Raw genomic sequence first — 10,753 nt, forward strand, 5'->3', positions numbered from 1 at the left:
GTGTGTGTGTGTGTGTGTGTGTGTGTGTGTGTGTGTGTGTGTGTGTGTGTGTGTGTGTGTGTGTGTGTGTGTGTGTGTACGTATGTCAGCATTAATGTACGGAAATCAAGATAATAAATTACTCTTCTTCTCGTTGCCATAGATATGATGGATATGGTCAGTTGCGAAAATCAGACATCGCAACCTTCGTTTCGTTGCGAATGACATGATCATAGACTCCGATTACTGAATATGGTATTGAGGATGGCCACAGTTCTAATAGTTACTGACAGACCAGACAACACGGAAGAAGGATGACGAATTGACAAACCACGATCCAAACAAGTGTGACAAACGGAGCAAGCAAAACATGTAGCTAAGCTCCTGTCAAGTTACTGTGACTTGTTGTGTAAAGCTGTGAGGTCATACCCAATTACCCTACACTGTTACCCTACCCTATTCCCCACTATCACAAACAGTTGATTTCTACAGGGGATAGTGATCAGTGAATAAATAGTAACCGACCACAACTCTTAAAAATGGTGATCTATGGTAAACCACCAGGGCTGTGTCATTACTCAGTAATCTTCGTATGTGAGAGTCTCAACACGTGTAAATTGTGGGGGTTGTGGACTAAATCTAATGGACTTGGTCAGACGGCTCACGGTAGACCAGGAATTCTTGTGGTGATTGTGCTGCTCACAGGAGTCACAGCTCTTTGCATTGGCCGCCTTCAAGTCCTCAACGCTCTCACGCTCAACAAAGGAGTTGTCTCAAAGTTTCAAAGTCTCCCCTCTCCAGTATACAGTGTCTCGAGTTCAAAGAACTATGTAAGTATGTAATAATAATAAAATCAAAACAAAATGACTTCCTGGCCCTGCTGAGGCAGCTGAGCCCTAAACCCATGGAGTCCTGGACTCCTACATTCGTAGCTATTTAACCTTATAATAACGTTCCGCCACAGGGGTTTATACGTTCAACGAATAACGTTTATTGGTTCAACTAAAAAAGTGGGAACGTATATTGCCTAAAAAATCGATCAGCGCGATCTAGATAATTAATGATATATTTTTAGCCACATATTGCTGTATAGTTCCATAGCGAGTATGAATAAGGACAAAACTTGTCGACATGCTTGACCTAAAATTTGATCCCTTTCAAATATAATGGGCCGAACTTTGGTGATATACGTTCAACGTTTAATGAGTGAAATTTAAACGGCCCCGCGACCCCCGCCCCGCTGCCCCCGGTGGCCCGGCCCCACGCCCTGTGCCCAGTGGCCCAGAGTCTCAGAGAGACAGACCCAGATACATGGTTTCTTGTTTGCTTTTTATAATAAATTCATTGATCTATATTTATTTATTTTAAATTGCACCAATCTTTCTGAAGTTCAAGGTTTTCGATAAATCTGCTACATATTTGCTATTCACTTATTCCACTACGATTCGTAGGATTTTCCAGCGGTATTTAGTATTTACTACTGCTATAACTAGAGTGATATATATAAATATTAGGGCTTAGGCGTTAGCCGCATTTTATTTTATTTTATATATAGAAAAACAATATTTGTTTTGTTAAAAAAATATCCGATTTTTTTATTTAGAGAATTTTGGGGCTTGTGGCAAAATGCAACTTTTACAGTTTGGCCTCTATTTCTTGCCTCTTTCATAGCCTTCTGAAATCAAACAGGATTTATTGTATTTAGGGAACTTTTATTTAGTAAAAGCTTTGTGCCTTTTTGCCTTTTCTTTTTTACAACAATTTCATAGTCAAGAAATATTTATCTATTTTTAGAAAACTATGTAACAAAGTCAATTGGACATTTGGAATAATACTAAGTTATTGTGCTTGCCTTTTTTCAAAAGCAACATTGCACATGTGTAAAAAGTTATATATATTTTTAAAATACATACCAAAATAGACCTGATGTACAGCTGTATACATAGCAAAATAACCTGATGTACAGTTGTACTAAATGTACACCCCACAGTCTACTCTACTATCTACTAGGAGAGAGAGTGGAGAGTGAGGAAGGTATTTATTATTGTGTATTAAATACTAATAGAACAATAGATTGTCTGTGTTTGCTCTGATTGAGTCAAATTGAGTGTTTCCCTGTATGTGTACTTAATTATATTTAGAGGGCTATGCCGCATTGTATCGCTTTTAAAGTTATTCACAAATTCAGTTGTGTGTGCTGATCTGGTGCTGATGGCCTGATACTGTGCTGTGGCCTGTGGCCTGTGCCCTGTGCCCTGTGGAGGGTGGCCGTGAGCGGTGGGGCGTGGGCCCCCTGTGCCCTGTGGGCTGTACCGCCTGTGAGTGTGCCGGGTGCCCCCTGTGCAGTTTAGCTCTCTGAAATACCGTTCTTCTGATCTAATCTCATCGGTATATCGCCGCAGTACCAACCAATGAGAAATCGGTATTTAATCGACTATTTTCATTTGTTAGCACAATTGATAGGTTATTTGTTTTTTATATATAAAATATTTGGTTTCTAGAAATATATATATATATGAAACATACACTCCCTAGTCCCCACTGACACAAGTGAGTTCCCAGTCCCCAGTCACCACTCGGCAGTCGGCTCTCCCCAGTCCCGACTCCCCGCCCCCGGCCGCCCGGCCCCCCGACCCCAGTCCCAGGAGTTCAGGACTCCCAGAGTCCCAGACTCTCAAGTCCCAGACCCCAGGCCTCAGGCCCCAGCGGCCCAGCCCCCCACAGCCCCTTAAAATCACCTGAAAATAATAAATATATCACAAAATCAGTAAATCATAGACATCATGATCCGAGTCACAGCAGACAGTGACCCAGACTGAGACAGAGAGTCAGAAACACGCAGAGTCACTGGGTCACAGACTCTCACAGAGTCACAGAGTAAAAATCAGTCCAATAGTTTTATTCAATATTGTTTATCAATCTTGAATACTCTCTTGTGGACTGTTGAGTGTTGAGTGTTGACTTTGAGTCATGTCGACTGTGGTCAGTACTCTAGTCAGTATGTAGTACAGTATGTACGTAGTGTCACATAGTCACTAGAGTTGTGTACATATAGAAAAATATATATATGGGTCAGTTTGACCTGATACTGTCATAGCTCATAATGTCGACTTCAATAGTATACGCGTCTAACAACCTATCATTAGCCACTATGTACCCCGAAGCGGTCACCGTCGACAGTAAATCATCTTATTCTGATTTCGATCCTAGCCAATCATCTCAGAGTTCGCAACAGAATTCGTGCCAGGGATACGATAGACGGGTGAGCTTCAGTGATGTACAAGAAACAGCTTTCTACAACGTGTACGAGCCGCCTCACGTCGTAAACTTGTTGCATACGTTGAAAATGAAGAAGCCCAAGTACAAAATGAAACGTCGGTCGTCGGGTAGTAAAGTGTGGTGATCAGCAACACCAGTACGAATAACTTCAAAATATAGGGTTCACGGAGACCACAATGCAGCAGTCAACGACGAAAAAGCACTCTAGGAGGCGTAGAATATAATAGTTAATCTCAAAAACGCTTAATACGCAACGGTGCATTCGAAACAAAGCCGATTAGCCAAAAACAAATTAGCAGAACGGTGTTCGCACAGGTTCTATGAGCTGTGCGTGACGGTCATGCAACGCTTGTTCTCTCAGATGGTGAATGTCAACAATTGGCGATGGCGTAGCGGCTTGAAAGCAGTGGCAAACAAGTGGAACTTTCAATGCCACTAATGAGCAACGCTCCATGTTGAATATTGCAGAATTCCACGATCTTCTGGCGAGGCAGTTAACACTCGCTTAGAATAGCATTAATCGTGACGGAAGGACGGCAAGGATCATACGGTGTTGTGGGTCAGATGCGGGCATTGTGGGGACACAAAACACACATGTTGTGCTTAATGCAGCTATCACTATATACGTGATAGTAGAGGGAGGTAAAACCAGCCAACTCTCGCCGAGCTCAAACTCGATTGCATAGAATCAACGCGAACCAACGCAGACTACAATTATCACCCAAATAGACTTGGACTGTGAATCATCCTTCGAATAAAATCTGCATATTTTACAATTGAACGTGTTTCATCATACGGATATCCATAGATTCACTAACAAAATTGTAAACTACATAACCAGCTCTAATGTCAAGGCCATGGCTGACACCACAGGGCCACATCGCAATCGAGTTTCCGCCTTTCTTTTTTGCTTTTAAAAATCCGATTTGAAGTCGATACGTCCACACATCAACACAAGCTGACACCTTGCTACAATTGTGCTTTAATGGCCTCCTGTGAACGTAGTAACGACTGTACTTCATGATTCGTCGAACTAGGTTTCCAACTATACCATATTTGCAAATTTACACACCTTTGCTCAATGGCAAAAGACTTCTCAGTACGTAAGGGGGTGTCACACGTTGCCCAAGAGAAGTGTGAGAAGTGTAAACATGCTTAAAGATTGAAAGTGATATATGCCAGCAACGTAACTATTGTCAGGTTGTCGCAAAAGGATACCGCACCATCTTCCAAAGCAGAGGACTGCTGCATACATATACGCCACTCGAGTAAGCGTGCAGATTGTCTTCCTTGCCGTTGGGTACATGCACTTCTTGATAAGCACCATTCTTGCACACGAAAAAACACTACTTTGATTATTCCCGCGTAGCAGGATACTAGCGCAATAGCGTGTGTACACAAGATCTGCTGCTTCTTCTCATATTGCTATGCCGCGATCAGAAACCACGACATCACAATCACGCGGAAGCCATACGCCGGCTACACTGTAGACGGGACGAAGCTATAATCTAATCATGCAAGTCCAGTAGAGCCGCCCCTATCTTTTCCCAGCAGATGCGCCACCAGTACAGCTTTTTCCTTCTTCGACCGCAGGCCACGCCAATCCGAAGTGAACAAAGGCATCACTGTCCAACCACTCTTTTCAATCACCTGCAGAGACATCTCGGTCTCTAACCTCAGAATACGTATACCGTTTTCGTCAAGTCCTCGGGTATCGATGCCCTCATTTCCACGACCTGTCTCTGCGAGCACACACTCACAGTCTGTGATCACTTGGAATGCTATCTGTTTTCCGGGTATTATACAGTCTATCAGGAGACCCGCGTCGCATTTGCTGATATCGGATTTAGTGGCTGTCGCCTCTTCCGATCCTTTTTTGCTCGCAGCGCCTGTACTATCAATAGAATTCTCCATCCCCACTCCTTTGTTGTCTCCGCGTAGACTATGCTGGTATAACTTACCCACCTTGTGTGTCACACCTAAACTTTCCAGTGCTTCGGACAGATCTCCCACCACAGTCTGCTTATCCGAAACCTGGTTACTTTCGTACTCGAGAGTCCGTTGCTCTGCATACTCCCTCAGCCGTCTTTGCGATTGAGTACCTTCTCCTGTAAAAATTCCTACCTGGTTATTCCCACCAGTATTCGATGGATCTAGGGCCATGTAGGTCTGAAGCACTCTTCGGTACGCGGGTGCTTGAACCCTCTTCCTTTGCACGCTAACATCACCATCGGCAAGGATTGCTAGGCAACGCGTGACCCACTCCTCCAACACAGGTTGTTCTCGGCATTTACTTGTTACTGATACACCCCACGCTGCATCAGACAAGGCCTCGTACATTGGAATATTGATTTTTCGTGCACTTTGATTGGTCGAGCGCATATCAACTGCATTCTGAGCAGGTGGTTTTGTGGTTTTGTGCGAGTGTGAGTGGGCAGTAGAGGGTGTTGGACTGAGGCTGTCAATCGGGGCCTTCCTCAATAAGGCTGTTGCCAACTCGGGGGTGAGCGACCTTGCAGACGCGAATGCATATAACGCATGCATAGCCTCGATGGGTTTAATCACATCCAAAGAACTGTTGATGATCGGGATAGACTGGGCGAACAACGGGGACAAGACATAGCCGGCGCGTGCATACGCATGCAAGACACCCACGAGCATTGATATATCACTTAAGATAGATGCGTTTGCATCTCGGATCGCTATATCATTCACACTCTGACCGGCTGTGCCGAAGGTGTTCTCACCAGCTGTCCTCCCATTTATACGGTCCATAACCTCTTGGCCCACTTTTTGGTACAATTGGAGACAGGATGCGCTTTGGTTAAATGCCTGTTCTATCCCCACATACCCATTGACTACATCAACTATCTCCTTAGCCGAGCACAGAGTCAAATCTCTGCATGAACGAAAAGTACAGAACGGTTGATAAGTGGAGAAGATAAATCACCTCTACTCAGAAGCATGACTGTTATCAATCTGGATACAACAAGTCATGCGGCGGTGTATGTGCACTCACGTCGCGAAGGCTCGCATTTTGTATGCTGGTGAGCAACAAAGTCAAACAACTTGTCTATTTGTGCGCTCCAAAAAAGACCCTCTCCGACATAAAGGGTAGGACACTGACGCCGACCCAAGCGAGTGTGATCCCACCACGCACCATCTGGGTCAAGCAAAATGCATACACAGGCGAGACACTCCGTGTACATACTTTTGCGAGGCCGTACTGAGCAGTGCAAGGGATTCGTTCTTGATGTTAGCCACACAATAGGGCGCCAAGCGTAGCACGGAGAGGGTCGTCTTCAGATCAACAACCGATATAGCCTGTGCCCCTCTGGTGGCGCATTCATGGATAGCATCAACAACAAAAGCGCTGCAATTGGTACTGAGTGCTTTGAAGCCCAACCGCCTAGCTTTAACACTCTTGGTTGTGTCCTTTGCTTGGCCTGTGCGAGCAAAGTCTATACGTCCTTGATTGTAAACCAGCTCTGCTAGGGCTATAATGCCCGAGCCGGATAGTTCGTGGAGACGCTCGCGGCTCGCGCGAGCGATGTAGTTTATAAACCAAACGTCGTTTTTAGTGCGGCGTTTTCTGTTCAAATGGAAAGAAGCGGGAGAGATAGTAGAAATGAGAGAATGCTCACTATCGATGGATATATATATGTATATTACTCATGTATACATGGATGTGCTTATTTGCATGTGGTTGTGTATCAGGGCTCTGTATATTGGAGTGGGTTACCGACCAACTACAGTGTGATGTCTGAAGCCTGGTGCTCAGAAATAACAGCGCTGATAGACACCGCATTCTCATCAGCGTAACTCACATACAATGAAATGCTCTGATACAACTGCCCAACTCTACAAGGCATGAGGGTATCTCCATGTCAAGTGCCCACTACTGTGCCATTTCAACTTAATCCTCACCTGCTCCTGCCATTGATTGTCGCAGCAAGCTGCCAGATGGAGTCTGTCGTCAAGTGGTCTAAGGACTTGCGGAGCGCAATCATATGATCCATGTGCATGAAGAATGCGTTGTAAAAGCTTTCTGCCGGGACGTCTTGGGTTTGCAGCATCCACACACAGTGGCATAGTATATCCACATCTACAGAAGACATATCCTGGACCATTCGCGGCGATTGCTTCAGGTACGAAGCAAATTCCTCGACGAGTCCTAGATCCCCTGCTTAAGTACGAATCGAACAAGTTTTCAGACACTGTGCGCACATTTGTATGTACTTGACATCGCATATACAGCACATCGAGACGTACTAGGGTTGAAAGTACGGCGTATTAAGCACATTTGAACAATTTTTGCGTCGTCTCATTCATCAAGATTGATGCAGACTCCATACCACGTGCTGCAGATGATACTTAACTACTTACCGATTATAATCTACTACAACACATCAAGGGCAATGCTACACAACGAGCTATAGAGCATGAAATGTGTAGAATGGAAATCCTGAATCCTGGGCATACACGAGAGATGTTTCTTCCATCAGTGACCAATACTACTTTTTTTTGGAACCTATAGAATTGTGAACTGTAGACATACTACACAGAAATGAACGACTATGTGTATATTGATACGTAATTGTATTTCTACGTGAACATAGATATGCTCGTCTGGCGACGCAGTTTCATCCAATTAGAATAGCAACGGCTAGACAACGAGTTAGCACCTGCATCTATTCATTCGCACATGCAAAAATCAAACGTGATATATACAAGCAATCGAAACAAACCCTAAACCGATCCTTATGGACGCATACATATACAGAGCGATGGCATTTATGGATCTAAACTCTATGGATCCGCACATCTGCGCTGCGTCTATGGCAAGCCGTGGCTGAGCCCGAGGGCATCACTTGGTACAGACGACAGGGTTATACACTCAAGTTGCATAGTCTATTACTGATACAATCCCGGGTCATAAACTATGCAATCCAGGACCTTGGCCAAAAAACGGCCACTGCAACTTCAATATCTGACTGTCTAGAACGCCATACGACCACACGGTTGTTCAGACACATAACGTAGATGTAAATTGATAAGCAAGCACGAATACGAAGCATAACACACCTGACCCCCTCGCCAGTATCTGGTACAGCACATTCGACAGCTCGGTGGGCGTTGAACCCGTATCTATACGCCGCATTATAGCGGTCTGTACAGCCTCACCCGGATCCGTGTCAAGCGCACACAGTGACTGGATAATCACTTGAAACGAGGTGACACTACAGTCGTCGACCTTCTGCGACACACGCTTCAGCAGTATCGGCCAGGCGCTGTGTTTCTGTAGCGCTTCTAATGCCAACTCCTGGGCTGTAGGTGCTTTGGGACGGATCTGAAGGTCGTTCGTTGCGGCAGCTGCATTCTCAGCAGCACTACCGGTGACTACATGGGGTCTGTCTATCATTGGGGTAGCCGGGGCGTTCTCGGCGTCTAAGTAATCCTGCGCGCACTTATCTAATACAGTGGCTAAATTATCTCCATAGTACTCGTTCCAATTGTCCACAAAATGGTCCAGACACACCCTACTACTTGACGCAGCCAATAACTGCTCTTCCAGATAGTTCCTTCTTACATCATCAAAGCTCGCTGCAAATCTCACCAAAGGTGTTCCGGACACATATCTCCCCGTCCTCCTGACTCGGCCCTCAGCCCTGTTCACAATACCACTCTCATACGTTTGCATCTCTTTCGAATAAGCTATGATTGGTTTGCTATAGTGTGTCTGTGATTGTGACTGCGTCTGTGTCTGTGCTTGTGTGTCACTTTGTTTCAGCTTTTGGTAGTCCGTGAACGCCTTGTCTGTCCTTGGTGCTTTGTCTCTGGCTGCCAAACGTTCCGCACTACGTCGCAGCATTCGACTGGGCACAGACTTTGGCGGAGGTGGGAATAATATTCCAATCAGCTTACGGCCGGCTTCACCGAGCTTATCCGTGATCTTGTTTGGTGTGTTCTGACTCGTCTGAAATGTGCGTGTGTGTGCCATTGTTGTTCTACTATGTAAAGCATTTCTGTCTTGGATGTGTGTGTGCACAAATGCTTTGACTTGCACGGACACAGCCTGTCGGGGGTGAGTTCCACTGTTACTACATCTTGCTGTTGTGCGGCAGTTGTGTACGAGGGTGTGAATTTGCGATATTATATACCTCTCGCTAACCACAGGTGTTGGCCACCCAATTGCTATCGAACTCCTGACGTGGAACATAGTGCCCGTTATTGAATTCAACCTGAAAGTTGCGAATTGATTAGATCACACGCGTTCCTAACTGAGTATATAACCTGGGTTCAATTTCAGTCTAAATTAAAGAATCCACTCATTCTCCCTGTACCTGAGCATACACTCGGCTTTGGTACTCTCACCTCTAGGTATTACTGCTTAACTGAGTCCTACATCCAACCATCTCCTGCGCTTCCTTGTATTTCACAAATATATAGCTGGCGTGATACTCGTGAGTTCCCATTGTTTATTTATTGGAGACAGCGTCCAGTGACCACAATATTTATGTTCACTGTGCCAAAATATTTAAATACAGTACATAAAAAGAATAATCAATTGTGCTTTGGTAGTTCAGCATATACGTTGAATATAAACGTGTAAAGTTTTGACATTTAAAAGAGGACGTTTTTACGGATTCAATATTTAGTGGGATAGCAATGGTATCACCTAATATGAAGTCAATCGGAGTATATCAAAGACAATCCTTTGTATATTGCACCTAAGTACCGAAACAGTGCATCCTTACTATAAATTAAATCAGACAGAATCAAATTAAGCGTTTAAAGTATTGACTTTTATACGTCCGAGCTAAAACGTAATGAGGTTTCCTTGGAAAATATTTAGTCATAAATTTGCCAATTTCAAATACACATCAAATCGCACATTTTGTTTTTTGGGTTGTATAAGGCTCAATTATTCTCTGAATTTCTGGGACTTCAGATCCAAAAGACCTAAAATCCAAGTCGCCTTCAAAATTTTAATATTTTACAATGACGTATCTGCACGTGAAATTTCTATACATACACTATATTTGCCGTAGTAATGGGATCAAAGATACTATATACAATATATACACTTTTAAATAGGCCTCTCGCCAAAAATATACCCATTCGGATTGCACCTTCATAAGATAATAAAAACATGAGGGATACAGTCGTGCCTAACGTCGATAAGGCGTTTCTTTTGGCAACCATACAGCAGAGTAAGGTATGAACCTTCATATTTCTATGAGTACCATATGTGTTCGATTTCGAAGTCAAGACCATTTTTTATCCACTTATTTTCTCAGAAATAAAGCAACCTTCAGACATAATTTTGTTGTTCGTACACGTATACCGATAGTCGTTGTCAATACCTACTAAAATACGATCACACAAACATAGAAACACACTATATATATATGTGTGTGTGTGTGTGTGTGTGTGTGTGAGAGAGAGAGAGAGTGTGTGTGTGTGTGCGTGTGTATATATATATATATATACA

General features: G+C 44.0%; 3 protein-coding genes across 3 annotated transcripts in view; 2 read left to right on the top strand and 1 right to left on the bottom strand.

The window, feature by feature from the left end:
- Positions 1-3,086: 3,086 nt before the first annotated feature.
- Positions 3,087-4,032, top strand: SARC_10262 (hypothetical protein; the record flags this gene model as incomplete). Its single annotated transcript, XM_014295699.1, has 1 exon — positions 3,087-4,032. A coding segment is annotated over one exon (296 nt), but the record flags the coding sequence as incomplete, so codon positions are not given.
- A 159-nt stretch (positions 4,033-4,191) lies between these two features.
- On the bottom strand, positions 4,192-9,725 carry SARC_10263 (hypothetical protein). The gene is made up of 4 exons (XM_014295700.1): positions 8,344-9,725; positions 7,186-7,441; positions 6,470-6,850; positions 4,192-6,157 (listed from the first exon to the last, which is right to left on the bottom strand). Exons 1-4 carry the CDS (start codon positions 9,476-9,478, stop codon positions 4,771-4,773), a joined length of 3,159 nt encoding a protein of 1,052 aa, XP_014151175.1. The 5' UTR covers positions 9,479-9,725; the 3' UTR covers positions 4,192-4,770.
- A 608-nt stretch (positions 9,726-10,333) lies between these two features.
- Positions 10,334-10,753, top strand: part of SARC_10264 (hypothetical protein) — a 3,703-nt gene continuing 3,283 nt past the window's right edge. The window contains exon 1 of the mRNA XM_014295701.1: positions 10,334-10,477. Within this exon, the coding sequence (XP_014151176.1) occupies positions 10,412-10,477 (66 nt within the window). The 5' untranslated portion in view covers positions 10,334-10,411. The remainder of the gene's footprint in view (positions 10,478-10,753) is intronic.

Source organism: Sphaeroforma arctica (assembly GCF_001186125.1).
Source record: "Sphaeroforma arctica JP610 unplaced genomic scaffold supercont1.1188, whole genome shotgun sequence".
Lineage (NCBI taxonomy): Eukaryota > Ichthyosporea > Ichthyophonida > Sphaeroforma > Sphaeroforma arctica.

Coding starts and splice junctions, on each gene's coding strand:
- SARC_10263 (XM_014295700.1), bottom strand. CDS start 9,478: ATGTTCCACGTCAGGAGTTCGATAGCAATTGGGTGGCCAACACCTGTG. Junction 7,442..8,343: donor GATACTGGCGAGGGGGTCAG/GTGTGTTATGCT, acceptor GTACTTAAGCAG/GGGATCTAGGACTCGTCGAG. Junction 6,851..7,185: donor ACAATCAATGGCAGGAGCAG/GTGAGGATTAAG, acceptor CCATTTGAACAG/AAAACGCCGCACTAAAAACG.